We start from the raw sequence: 15,464 nt of genomic DNA, 5'->3' as shown, positions 1-15,464 counted from the left end.
GTATTCATGGCTTTTGCAGCATAGGTCAGTAGATAACAACATTGGGAGAGCGAGGAACCTCTCAAACCCCAGATATGACAGCCACCGCTGTGCTACAGCTATTTTAAGGTGCTGTTTTGAAGTTAATTAAACAGAATATTAATGAAAGGTTAATGAATATGAACAGAATATACTTAAACAATCTGAGTGTAAAATTACATTATACTTATATTAGAAAAGGTTGTTGGGAGAAACTCTATCTATCTTCATTGCTAATGCAAATATCGTAATATCTTTAAAAAAAGCACAAGATAGTTCAGCTAAATCTATTTATTCATGCGCCACTCTGGAATACTTGATTCTGATGGCCAATCGCAGCATTGATTTTCAAATATTATTGTACAATGATACTACATTAGTATATATATGACTCTTTTCCTATATTTATCATTTAGAGTAGTTTCTAGGGGTGGAACGGTTCTTGGTAAAAAATCGAACCGTACGGTTCTCCACACACGGTTCGGCACGCACTAGGACCACGGATCAACTTAAATCTGACAATGCATCTGTAATATGGTAACAACACGTAAAAACAAACAGGGTTCGGCTGTTTCTGTTGATGGATGTGCATTCTGGCTTCCCAGTACATTACAACAACAGCGATGAAAAAAAAACGTGGACAAACCATTCACTCTTGTTCAATGCGAATGCCGTATGCTGGAATATGAGCAGTCATTTATTCCGCCATCGTGCTGATGGCGCGCGTGCACAGGTGAGACCTGAACAGCACACATTGATATCTGTGTTTAAACTAAACTCATTTAAGCCTTGCCAGTTTAAACATCTAAGAGCCAGAGCACGCGAGCTCGCACACAGTGAGAAGATTTGTGCGTGCGCTCATCCGAAGCGTGCAAACCTGCGCCTCAGAACGCGCGCAAATAAAGCTCTCTCTGAAGTATTGAGTTTGAATGGACAAATTCAGACAAAAATGATGTCAAAATGCCCGTCTTGGTAAGTTTCAAAGCAGCTGAACGTATACTGTATCAGTGCACTGGATCAGTGCATTCTCTTAAAGTGACAGCACTTTCTTAATATTAATCATACAGCCAGGGGCGATTCTAGGATTTTCAATTACACCAACGTTTAAACCCATCATCCAAAATTCCTGGGGTGAAATCAGGATTTTTTAATATTGGGGTAAAGAAAGAAGTCAATTTAGATCTACCTTCAAGCCTACAGACTGATCTCCATGCTTTCAGAGTATTAACTATAATTGGATTATCATATATCTCTTTTATGTTTTGAAAGCTCTTAGCAAAAAGAAGAGCTCTTAAAGGAACTTGTGAAAAGGAGGATTCAATATCTAACCAAGTAGAAGAAGAATCATTCCTAACCCACTCTGCAATGTATCTCAGGTGGGAACTTAACTGATACATCTTAATATTTGGAAAATCCAGCCCCCCCATAGAACTTGGCAGATAAAGTACTGATAATTTTAATCTAGGTTTGCGTTTACTCCATATAAAAGAAGTCATCCAGCTATTCAGGCCCTTTAATGCCCTATTTACATCAGTTTTATTGTGGCTTTGTCCCCACCACTGTAATAGCTAATACGGAGGAATATCTCTATTTGTTGAGTTTAATACATGACAATTTATATTTAGATTCATTCATTTATCCACCGACCTACAAAAAACAAAAAGATGAATTTATCAAAATGAATAAGTTACAAGTCCTCCAAAATTCAATGCAGGATGTGGTTTGATAGTTGGGTTCAAATTAAGTTAATAAAACACATATAGTTCCCAATCCCAATCTGACTGAGACACATTTGAAGCTGTGAAATAGCCATACACAAACATGACATGAGGAATCATCTATTTTTGTGTTTGCAAACCGCATGACACGTCAGCTTTTCCGACTGCATCAAGACAGTCATACAAGCATTGTTGCAAACACAATGGCTCTCCAGCTTCAGCACCATGATAACAAGAGACAGTTGCACTGATCTGTTTTCTGCTTCTGTTCAGGAGGCATTATTGCCCTGATGCACACAACTTGAGCACAATTGTCAGGACACTTTGTGGCGCATTTGTGATTAGAGTTTTAAGATGCAGCTCCTGCTGTGGGCTATATACTCTTGCACTCTCTAACCAGTGCAAAGGTTAATAAAGTCACAGAGAGACATTTGAATTCAGTCCCTCAGGTGTTCCTGCTGGGCGAGCCGCGGCCTGGTCTCCATGAAACCCTCATGGGTCAGTGTGTGAGATGTCCAGCTATGACAGACAGTCGCCACAGTTTGTTTTCAGCTCTATGACGGATCTAAAGACTCTTTCGTTATTTTAGTTAAGGTTCATCTGCTAGCATTGCAAATGTTTGCTCTTTTTATTATGTACTATAATAATATCTAAAAGCATACACCAAAATGATGTTAAAGTTTTAAACAATTAAATAATTTTATTAAATATAATATATAATACTGTTTCAAATAATAAAATACATATATACGTACATACAAAAAAATTAATCTTGTAGTATTCTAAAAACATTGCTATTAAAAATTGCAGTGTATAACTGGCCCTACTAACAGGCTGCAGCAGAACCAAAAATTGTAGCCATCATATTTTTAATGGAAGGAAATGGACAGTACTTATATTTCATTTTTAAATTGTATTCATGGCTTTTGCAGCATAGGTCAGTAGATAACAACATTGGGAGAGCGAGGAACCTCTCAAACCCCAGATATGACAGCCACCGCTGTGCTACAGCTATTTTAAGGTGCTGTTTTGAAGTTAATTAAACAGAATATTAATGAAAGGTTAATGAATATGAACAGAATATACTTAAACAATCTGAGTGTAAAATTACATTATACTTATATTAGAAAAGGTTGTTGGGAGAAACTCTATCTATCTTCATTGCTAATGCAAATATCGTAATATCTTTAAAAAAAGCACAAGATAGTTCAGCTAAATCTATTTATTCATGCGCCACTCTGGAATACTTGATTCTGATGGCCAATCGCAGCATTGATTTTCAAATATTATTGTACAATGATACTACATTAGTATATATATGACTCTTTTCCTATATTTATCATTTAGAGTAGTTTCTAGGGGTGGAACGGTTCTTGGTAAAAAATCGAACCGTACGGTTCTCCACACACGGTTCGGCACGCACTAGGACCACGGATCAACTTAAATCTGACAATGCATCTGTAATATGGTAACAACACGTAAAAACAAACAGGGTTCGGCTGTTTCTGTTGATGGATGTGCATTCTGGCTTCCCAGTACATTACAACAACAGCGATGAAAAAAAAACGTGGACAAACCATTCACTCTTGTTCAATGCGAATGCCGTATGCTGCAATATGAGCAGTCATTTATTCCGCCATCAAGCTGATGGCGCGCGTGCACAGGTGAGACCTGAACAGCACACATTGATATCTGTGTTTAAACTAAACTCATTTAAGCCTTGCCAGTTTAAACATCTAAGAGCCAGAGCACGCGAGCTCGCACACAGTGAGAAGATCTGTGCGTGCGCTCATCCGAAGCGTGCAAACCTGCGCCTCAGAACGCGCGCAAATAAAGCTCTCTCTGAAGTATTGAGTTTGAATGGACAAATTCAGACAAAAATGATGTCAAAATGCCCGTCTTGGTAAGTTTCAAAGCAGCTGAACGTATACTTCTCACACACACACCTGTTTACTGTAAACACACAAAATTTTACTGTCAAATGAAAATGGAAACATGATTGTTTTATAAAGTATGCATTCATTTCATATGTGCTTCATTTTCACTGTAAAGTTTTCGCTGCGTTTACCCCTTATCACACCAGTGATAGGGTAAATTCAGCGGCACTGTTGTACACGTTTAGACGATCGATGCAGTGTGAGACCAGGGTTAGCATTCCCTAAAATAATCATAATAAGTGTCAGCCTGTACATTTGCATTATTATCATGAGCAGGGGCGATTCTAGGATTTTCATTTTAAGGGGGCTCAGCCCCCAATGAGGGTATAATATATATATAAATAAAATAAAAAAAATGTTTGACTAATAGGGGTGGTATACTAAACTTATATACCAAAAAGTGTTGTATCTCACTGTATTGCATAGATAGGTATAACATATAACTGAATAAGCCAAATACAAATCTTCATGATCTCACACACACCTGTTTACTGTACACACACAAAATTTTACTGTTTGCATTTCTAGTACAACCCTCTTTCCTAAGCTCAAGTATGCAAACCTCTTTGCCACATGCACTGGAATATGTATTACATTGTAAGTTAAATTTTCCAATGAAAATGGCAACATGATTGTTTTATAAAGTATGCGTTCATATGTGCTTCATTTTCACTGGAGGAAACAGCTGTGGTGTGATGTGGGGTGAAAACTTTACAGTAGATGTGGAACCGATTGCTCCCCCATGATATTTTTTAAACTGTATTTATGACAAAGAAGTGCGCAGATGCAGATATTATAAGAATCTATCGATAAACACACACCTTGTCCTCTGTTTCTCGCTCTGCGCCGCTGCGGTCTGCGGATTGAAAAAGAACACGTTGAAAGACGAGGAGCTGATCGAAGTCTGCCGCCGTTTTCATATGACTGAGGCGATCACAAATTCGTGTACAATTTATGGAGCTAATCACAAAATTTTAGGGGGGCTAGCCCCTAAAATGGCCTAGCGACGCCCATGCATACAGCAACAACAAGGAAATCACTCACTGCTCTTGATTGAATAGCTTTTGTAACTTTAATAAAGATTAATCTTTCATTTATACAGTAAAATATGCAATGCTATTTTACATTTGATTACTTTATTAAATTTCTGTATATTAAAAACTAATGTTAGACCTACCTAAAAAAAAATGAAAATCACTGTTTATTTTTTTTGTATCTTTACTCTATTGTATTTATTTGTGCTGTTGCTTGTAGTTAGATTATTCTTATTTTCTTTATTTTTATTTGACAGTATAGTTTTTCCCTAAACTTAGCACATACCGAACCATACCGAAACCGTGACTCTAAAACCATGATACAAACCGAACCGTGAGTAAGTTGAACCGTTCCACCCCTAGTAGTTTCATTTTATTTGTTGCTGCCAAGCAATAGCCAGAGCAGCCTCAAGAGACTTAACATGCTACAGGTTCTGTGGAATATTCACAGAATGTCACTCATTCAAGCAAGGACATCTCAGCCGCACACAGTATTATGGTCTCGCTCGGTTAGTCAAGGACAACTGACTCAGTTTTTAACCCTGGGTCATTGGCTCAGTGAGTGTTTCCTGCATCGCTATTCAGGAGCAGCACCAGACGACTCTTTACGTGGCTAACGGCACGCAACTACGAACATACGGGCCAAAGTGCCATCTAATGTGTGAATGAATCACTCAACTAAGGCGATTCGATTCGAACGAATCAGTCTGAATCAAACAGAAATCACCGAACTAATTCAGACAATTCACCTCACTATATGTGTATGTATATCGGCATCTGTTGTCAGATTTCAGTAGAATCAATCATAAAACAATCAGACAAAACACGCCGTCATTCATCCCAACCACCTCCGTCATTACTCGTTTGACTGGTCGGTGGAATACAGCTGAAATCGTTTCAAACTCTGAGGATTACCGAAGCTCAAGCTTGATTATGGGCTGCTCTCCGGACGACAGACATCTGTGAGACGGGCTGACAAATCAGTGTAGCCGGATGCACCCTAAGTGGAGCCCACTGACAGAGGGGAAGAAAGTGTTTATCAGGAGCTGACCTCATGATGACACATGCGAACAGGAGCTACAAAAAACAGTTCTGAATCCACTGAAAACATATCAAATTTCTCCCACGCATTAAGATTAACCCTAATCCTGACCCCAGACATGATTTAAGGGCATTTTACACATTCAGCTTGTGATATTGCCTCCTCTCGTTTACAGCCGTTTTCCCGTTGAGCAAACACAGCGACGGCTGCTTCAGCTCCAAATATGTTGGATGAGGAAATTACTGTAAATATTGCATTCAGTTAGTGTTGCATTTAAGTGAGAGCTAAAAAAAATGATCAAAAATAATGAAATAAAATGGTATATATTTCTCCATAAAATATTTTTTACTGGTGATTTATTGTAATTTATTGATCAATATTGGATATTTAATTATGCATGTTTATTTTCTTTATTTTTTACATTTAGATTACATTTGCCATCATTTAACAAATTCATCTTTAGTATGTAAAACAATAGATTTTTTTATAATAATCATAACATCAGCTGTATCACTCTGGATTAAAGTCTCTGCTGAATGAATAAATGAAAAATGTAATCCACCATAGCATGAAAAAATAATGATTGACTTCATTGTTGTTTCACCGGAAGATCAAGTTATGACATTTTGATAAAAAAAAAATTACAAAGTCAAAGCATTAAAAAATTTAAAAATTAGACAAATGGAATGGATGAATTGTTCACAATAACATCATGGAGGGTACGTTTACATGACAATGATGTACTAAAAATGAAAAATATTTTCCTTTGCGCGTTTGAAACTTTTTGCGTACAGATGACGTTGTCAAAATGATCCCAGTTCACAGATCTGCGAAAACAAATAAAAATGCTTTATAATTATGCACTCCAATAATCCAATTTACAACTTTAATTATTTTTTCTGATATATTTCTGGCATTTTTACCTTTATTATGATAGGACTGATCAGAGCTGACAGGAAGTGAAGTGGGAGAGAGATAGGGGTGCGGGATCGGGAATGGTCTTCGAGTTGGGATTCGAACTCGTGACACCCGTAGTGTAACGACTCTGTATGTCGGTGCGCTGTCCACAAGGCTATCAGCATATTCAGCACTCACTGAAAAATCTATTTTTACAGGTTACATTTCCGTTACCGTTTCCCCTGTACAGCATTTAACAATTTATCATAAAAAAGAAAAATGTTTCTTCATAGAAAGACTGCAGAAAATAAACTGCTGGTACAACTTAATTTTCACTGTCTAGACTGAGCGCGCCTTGCCACCACAGAGACGACTCATTTAATTAGCTAAATCTGATGGGTGTCTAATCAATTACCCGCCTTTAATTAACTACAACACATTTAAAGAGCCAATCAAGACATTTTGAGAAAAATCACAGACTGACGAAGCAACTTTCCAGTGTGCATTGTGCAGTGTGGATAGATCCATGCTATCAAGAATCCTCCTCCCGCTCCACTCCTTCCCTCTGACATTTCTCCTTCATTTCCCATCAGCAAGTGAAGCGTGGCGTTAAAACGAGCCCTTGTGCGTCCTATCCTATAATAAGAGAACCGTGGACAAAAACACCTTTGATAACGATAACAATCTCAGGTGGTATTTAACAGAGGCGGTACGACAGAACAACACATGCCTGCAGGGTGCGTGCGCAAAAACATCCAGTGTTAATTGTCAGGCAGGCGCACCGTAATGAGACAGTCCAAAATAAATTAGCGGGGTAACACTCGCCTCGAAAGTGTGACTCATGAACTTGTGAACAGGGCATGGAGAGAAGAAAAGATAATAGTACGAAGGCGGGATTTTTATAGCACTCAGGCACCCTGCTGATCTCCAGTGCAGAGCTGTGTGAAAATGGGAAGAGAACGGGTGAATTATTCTCGCTCGGTACAGCGCTGCTGTTCTCTTTAGATGTACAGAAAACTCAGCAGCTGTTTGCACAGCAATCACCCATGAGCATGTGAATACAAGTCTCTACTGTACTCTCTATACACTGAATCGAGTTAGGGACCATGCTTTTGAAAGCTTAAAAGAGGAGGGAAGCATGTATGAGCAGGTCCAGATGGAAACTTTTTTCACATTTAAAGCACTCACTTAAAGGTCACATATTGTACACCTTTCTGGAGTTTTATTTTAGGTTTTGATGTCCTTAAGAATATATATTTGCGGTATAAGTACCAAAAACCATCTCAATATATTTTTAGTGCTCAGGGTGGTGACTGAAGGCGGTGACTGTGTAGTTCTGACGTCAACTTTTTACAGAACTCACAACGGTTCGTGAAAAATCACAGCTACTTTATGCAGGCTGTGTGCATTTTACTGTGGACTGACTGTTTTGACACTTATATGGTAGTTAAATAGCCCCTAGACCTCAGATATCGTGAAAAAAGCCAGGAAATTTCAGTTTTGACAATATGGGACCTTTAAGGGGAAAATCTGTAGAATGGATTTTTATGTGGTAAAAATATGTTAAACTGATCTGTACTGCACTTTAAAAAAAAAATTAAAATTAAAATATGCCACTTGCATTATTAAATTGTCAAACAGGTTCCCCCAAACGCTCTCCTGGCATGCTATTGGTCATCCACACTGATAGCCCCACCTCAAAATCATGCTATTGGTTGAGTCAATGTTGCTGTTCTGTTGTTGGACTGTTTGGGATGTTCAAACAAACAGAGCAATGTTTTCATAATGCCATAGCAAAGGCTCTTTCAAGGGAAGTCAGTTCATTTGGCGGCCATATTTGAAAGCCTTTTTCTATCTATTTGAATGGGGAAATACTGAAATCTCAAAAACCTGACACACACTTTTAAATAAAATAAAATTAACTGTCCCATAAATGCTTAAATAGCATTAAAAAGCATTTCAGGTTGGTTGAGCCCATGTACATATGCAATTTCAAGCACACGATTCGGGAAACTGACTGTTTCTGTTGCAACTGAAGCCTCTAACGGCAGCTATAGTGACACAATGACTATACTAATTGCCGATTGGCACTTTTATTTATAAATCGGGACTTATTCCACCATATTGCAAGTTTAGCATACCCACGTAAACTAGTGTTTTTCCTTGATGACTCACCAGGGCTAATCACCAGTTCATGATTTAGGCACATCAAGCATGCTGCATGCTTGTTTGCTCACTGACGTTGACGAGATTAACCCCTTAGGTATCGAACTTTGGTAATTAACGACATGACCGATTTTGGTACTCAATGAGATCGATAATTATAATTATGACAATTTGGTCGGTACTTAAAAAGTATCAAATTCAGTACCCATCCCTAAGACTTTGGTCATCAGGCCTGGAGATTTTGTGTATATTGACTGGCTTACTTAAAGATATCTGCAAATTAAGCTAGGATTAAAAAAAATGTACTCAAAAATGAAATGTCAATATTTACTCTTATAGGAGACAATTTAATTAATATCCATTTGGGTGATTCCAATACAATGGAAGTCCAATAGGCACATTTTACACTGTCAACCGTTACTGAAATGCAGAAGAATTAGGGCACATTTCCACCATCTACTGGCCTGGAGTATAAAGTGCTGGATGCCACAGGAATGCAATGGCAAAACCTCAAATATTGAGTTGTTTAGTCTTCAGAGAATTTTTTTAAATGGTAAGCAAGCTACAGTGTACTTTTTAGCTGACACTCTTGGGTGCCTTATTGAAGTTACCATGAAATCAAAACAGACAATTCTTATTTATGTAATATTGCATGGATTATAATTAATGATTTATTTGTGCACATCATTATTTGTTTCGAATTCATATGCAACATTCCAAACAATTCCTGATGGACAAAATCAAGTCCAAGTACATTTGTTCTTGTTCGATGAGCTGTTTCAGTGGGATATATTTCACAATAGGGAAGAAAAGAGCTGACATTGTTTTTGTTTAGTTTTTTTCTGTGGAAGACAATAACTTATAAGGGTCTGAAATGACATGAGGGTGAGATGCCATAATTTTCATTTTGGGTGAACTATCCCTTTAAAGAAGGAAACATCTCCTAACTTAATTTCAAACCTAATTTTATATCATATACTAATATATACTTGTTTTTCTTGCTTTCTCCCTAAATCTCCAGCATCTTACACTCCGTATTTCTAAAGCACAACACCAGAACTGGTATCTCTGGCCGTCACAAGCAAAGCACAATAAACGTGGCATTTCCACGGTGACCTTCCACTAACCAAAGTTCACATTTGCTAATTGAAACTGGGTTACAAGAGAAGAATTAGCTTCATTTTTCTCTCTGTAAGACAGCACATCAACACTGTTGCTTGTGCCAACACAAACCTGGAGGTCCAGTCTCAGTCTCTGCCAATGACAATGCAATCAGAGTTCAGATGGGCGTGAACTGGTATCTCTGGCCGTCACAAGCAAAGCACAATAAACGTGGCATTTCCACGGTGACCTTCCACTAACCAAAGTTCACATTTGCTAATTGAAACTGGGTTACAAGAGAAGAATTAGCTTCATTTCTTTCTCTCTGTAAGACAGCACATCAACACTGTTGCTTGTGCCAACGCAAACCTGGAGGTCCAGTCTCAGTCTCTGCCAATGACAATGCAATCAGAGAGTTCAGATGGGCGTGAAAACCGGACTCTTCGCTTTTAATGGATTTTGGAGAAATGAGACTCTCCGACAGCAGCCACTGACTCAGTTATCGTAAAACTGGAGGAGACTGCAAGCAAATCTGATGCACCTTGATTATTTATTTTACTGAGACTTATATCTTTGACTTACGCTCTGGAAGTACAGAGGAGCAGTTTAGATGTGAATTGGGGTTTTGAATACATATATTAAATGTGTAGTTTCACTTCCCAAAGGCATTTCCAAACTTTTTGGTCAGACGAACCTCTTTGACCTAAAATATTTACTTGAGATTTAAGTTAATTGCAAATGGTTCCATGACATGCAAATAGGCAAATAAAATACTCTATCTTTAAGTGTTTTGTTTTGACTGTTTTTATTATAAGATCATTTATGTATTTTAATTTAACATTTTTTATTTAAAGGTGACAATGACATGAAAATCTGACTTTTCCAGATTTAAATTTTTTAAAGCGCTATAATCAGGTCCCCGGTGCATCTACCAACCAAGGAAACGTGAAAAAGATTAACCCAGTAACTTTGTTTTGGGAAGCTTTTTTCTGCAAGCGTCTGAAAAAACGAGCGTGTCTGATTTCGCTCCCTTGGTGACGTGGCAAAGGGATCTCATTATAATATTACTGCCCCTTACCACCCATGGCGCCGTCATTTTGATTTCACAAGTGACAACGGTGTACCAGTTCTAATGCCATGGTGAAAGTTTGAGCAAAACATGCTAACTGTTCTGTCTTTGGCTGCACAGACGAGCACAGAACACTATTTAGAGTCCCAGCCTCAGAGGAGACGAGAGCGGTTGATTTACTGATTTATTTACTGTATATTGCTGCTGCCACACAGATCTAAAATAAACATGCGATTTATTTCCCAGCAGTTTACCTTCACAGACATAACCGACTTTTTTTGTAACTCGTGTGTCTTCAACGTAAACTTGTGTGTGAATGAGAACTTAGTTCCACTCAAAATAGGCATTTTCAAAATGAATGATCTGTAGAGTATTTTGAGCTGAAACTTCACAGACACATTCTGGGGACACCAGAGACTTGTATTACATATTGTAAAAAGGGGCATAATATGTCTCCTTTAATTAATTAATAGCTTTTCTTCAACACACAAACCCCAGTTTGTGAAACTAGAGCAGTAAAATAATCTAATATAATTTGACTCAAATCTAAATAAAATGCTAAAAAAGCACATTAAAAAAATATTTAAACTTAAATCATATTTCTTTTTTCCTCTTAACATTTTTTATTGGAATCACAAAATGAATGGTGGTTCATTTAAAATATCAATACTCTCAGTTTCTGTTAATAAAAAAAAAATCTCTAAACAAATTCCTCATAATTTTCTCTCAGAAACGCAATACTTGTTTTTGAATATTATGTTGGACAATAAAATGATGAGTCTTCAAACAGAAATGCAAAAACAATAGCTGTTTTCAAACAGGTTTCTCTGAACATTCCCTCCCTCTTCCATTGGTTGGACAAAATAAATAGTCCTACCCCAAACTCATGCTATTGGCTGAGCCAAAGCTGCTGTTGTCAGACCATTAAAAAAAAAAAAAAAAGACATTTCAACCGAAATAAAATATTTGAAGACAAGTCAGGAAGGCATCATTATGTGGTATCTTTTTTTTAAACAGTATATAATGTAGCATGATACACTCAATCACTTAAGTGCCTCAGTGTGTAGGTGTACTGGGTATATTTTAATTGACATTTATGGCTTCACTACGACTGCACTGAGCGAGAAGCAAGCTTTAAGACCTTGAGCTCAGCACAGGAGCTATACTTATGGTACAGGCCAACATATCCCATAAATCCAGCCAAATGCTTCTCAACAAGATTAACGCATGCATTAATACTTTACAGAAATACAATTCCTCAAGCAAAGCCTGTTAGGGCATAAATGGGGGGTTATTTTGAAGACAGCACCCCCTCATTTCATTCCAAGGCCATATTTTTTAACACAGCCGAAGTAGATCAACATCAACTGTACACTAATGATGATTAATCATCCAGGATGAGAAGCTGTTCAAACTCTTGCAGGTTATCATCACTCCCAGCTGTCCTGTCTGAGTCCAGCAAAGCAACATGATGGCACCAGCCCGGGGACTGATGTTTACGCAAGGACTTTGCCAAGTGCTAAATTTATGCCCCCACTCTATCAGCAATAAACCTGAGTTTACACTGCACCAGCTGAATACAGAAATCTGCTGGGAGCTACAGTCCAGATAGAGGTGCTATAACATTATGATCGGTCTCCAATTCATCTCTATGTATCTAAGTTATATAAAAAACAGAGCCATAAAAGAGGCTCATTAACATCAGCATCTGAAGTGCAAAGCCCATTTAAACCAGTATTGATCTTCATATCTGCTGCAAGTGGGACTGTGATATACAGCAACTGTAAAAAGAGAACATGCAGTTAATATAAATCATGTTGTCCTGTCAAAACATCGTTACCTTGGATGTGCTGGTTCACAACACTCTCCAGCCTGTCAAGTCTCTCTATAATCCTCAGCGTTTCTCCTCTGCTGTCATCCTCAAACTTTTTCTCGTGCGTCCTTCCTGTAACTTTGACGTTTCCGTTATTAGACACATAATTGGTGATCCATCCGACGTAGAGCAGACACAAAACATTGGTCATACCGCTTAAAATCACGCACGTGGACACCAAAGTTTTGGTTCTCCTCGTGCATGCCATCGCAACATCCCCACATGCGCAGCGCGCGCAGAAACAGGCACAAATCCTCTACGCGTTTGGCGGCGGTTCTGCTCTCATACAGCCGGGCGGAATGATCTTCCGTATAACGCTTCGGTTCTCCGGCACATCTTATGTGACAGGGAGCTGCAGCTGCTCGGATCTGTGTGGATCTCAATCGCTCTTGTCCGCGCTGTTTGACAGCGGGTTTACAGCAGCACGCGCGCACGGCGTCAGAGCCAGAAGGACACGCGCTGCTGTTGACAGCCAATGAAGTTCAGCAGCAGTAATGGTTTACATTAGATATCAAGTGGGGGATACCAAATTGTTTACTGTACAAACATGTCGTTTTCCAAACTTAGAAATGTATTGGTGCTATGCTAATTTGTAATAGCTTAATCTGGCTAACGTTAGCTTCTTCCAGGCGCCAAAATGATTGGACGTTGAAAACAACAGTTAATGGGAATAAAAAAAAAAAACGGTTTTAAAAACGGTAAATCTTATTGTTTTGTAATCCTAACTATTCAATATGAATATTTATATTCGTATTATCTTTTTACTTAAACAACTTTAACACATTGATGTGGACTGTAGGCCAGCCTGGTCTACTACAATAATGTCTGTCAGTTATCCTCATTTGAGGAATTTTCTAGTGCTGTCAAACATTAATCGCGATTAATCGCACCCAAAATAAACGTTTTTGTTTATGTAATATATGTGTGTGTGCTGTGTATATTTATGTACATATAAATACACACAAATACAGTATATGTTTTGAAAATATTTACATGTATTTACATGTGTATATTTATATAATTTATATTATATATAAATATATTCAATATACAAATATAACATTTTTCTTAAATATGTACATGCATGTGTGTGTATATACAAAAACTTTTATTTTGGATGCAATTAATCACGATTAATCGTTTGACAGCACTAGAATTTTCTTAGCAAATTTGCAAATAATTTGTCAGCATGTAATAAATAATTTGATTAAAATTCCAGTTGGTTTGCAGACCTAAAGACTACATTGTTATTTGCTAATTATATGTTTGTATTTATCATTGTTTTCCCTGCTTTCCTTGCCGACCTGCATTTTTGGATCCTAACAATCAGTTGAGAACCACAAGATTGACTAACACCCCATCTGCTCCAAACCACAGCAGTGATTATTTTTAACTGTTGTGATCTTATGTAAATAAAATCACCAATTAAATGAACTCTCTGTTAAAACCAAAGCATTCTAACTAAAGTCAACATGAACTCACAAATTGATCCTATTTACTTTATTAATGCACATTCCTGAGCTTAATGTGTGCAATTCATCTTTACATAGTTATTCCAAAATTTAAAAAAAAAAAAGTTTGTTTTTGCTGTTTCTGAAATGATGCTTCTTTCCAGATGACGTACGGAGAAAGCTACCCATTAGAATTCACATTCATCTTAGTGGCACTTCTAACACTTCATTTCTGCCTCCTCTTTTTGCTCACAGGTTGTTTTGGATGATGTGAGGAATCTTTTTTACTTTTCGCACCGTGCACCTGACACTATTCTGGTATGTAACAGCAACTTTTCACAATCCAGTCCATTCCAGATGGATAAATTCAAGCCTTTTCCTGCATTATTTCTCGAATACCATTCAAATACATTATATTTATAGGTAAGATGGGTTGGAACTGCATTTTACGTTAATTTCAAAGTTATTAAACCGTTACGAAATGTTCCAGCAAGCTATTCAGGCAAGGTACTGTATGTAGGGAGTCAATGAAGCAAACTTGACATAATTGCTTGATAGTAGTTACATAATAGTTTGTGTTTTACTGTATTAAATATATCTGACAGTACTATTTAACATTCAAGGGCGATTAAAGACTTTTTAATTAAAAATTTGACTATAGTTTAAATATTTAGAGAATTTCTGTTTGAAGACAGATCTTTGATCTTTGTCTTTGGCGTGCCAACTTACTCTTTCACCTGTTTAGTTTACCCAAATGTACGCAGAGACACCAGCAGGGCCACTGCTGCATGAAATGATGCATGAAATATGAATGGGCACTGAAATATTAAAGGGCAGAGAATTTCTCTGTAGAGACCAAGGCCAGTAATTACTTCAAAACATTTAGAGGATCTAGACCTAAGGTCTATGAATTATTGATCTTGAAAGAGAAAATGCCACAGTTCAGTTTAGATTTAATAAGGGGTTTGGTAAAAAAAAAAGGTGAGAACTTACAGTACTGCTGCATGAAATGATGCATGAAATATGAATGGGCACTGAAATATTAAAGGGCAGAGAATTTCTCTGTAGAGACCAAGGCCAGTAATTACTTCAAAACATTTAGAGGATCTAGACCTAAGGTCTATGAATTATTGATCTTAAAAGAGAAAATGCCACAGT

General features: G+C 37.5%; 1 protein-coding gene across 1 annotated transcript in view; it reads right to left on the bottom strand.

Annotated features, from left to right (window-relative positions):
• galnt18a (UDP-N-acetyl-alpha-D-galactosamine:polypeptide N-acetylgalactosaminyltransferase 18a) overlaps positions 1-13,278 on the bottom strand; it is a 68,450-nt gene extending 55,172 nt beyond the window's left edge. Inside the window, exon 1 of the mRNA XM_016456664.1 lies at positions 12,823-13,278. Coding sequence (XP_016312150.1) covers positions 12,823-13,063 — 241 coding nt within the window. The 5' untranslated portion in view covers positions 13,064-13,278. The remainder of the gene's footprint in view (positions 1-12,822) is intronic.
• Positions 13,279-15,464: the final 2,186 nt, after the last annotated feature.

This window comes from Sinocyclocheilus anshuiensis, unplaced genomic scaffold (genome assembly GCF_001515605.1).
Source record: "Sinocyclocheilus anshuiensis isolate Anshui unplaced genomic scaffold, SAMN03320099.WGS_v1.1 scaffold840, whole genome shotgun sequence".
NCBI classification, from domain to species: Eukaryota; Metazoa; Chordata; class Actinopteri; order Cypriniformes; family Cyprinidae; genus Sinocyclocheilus; species Sinocyclocheilus anshuiensis.
This window is presented reverse-complemented; position numbering and strand designations above follow the sequence as displayed.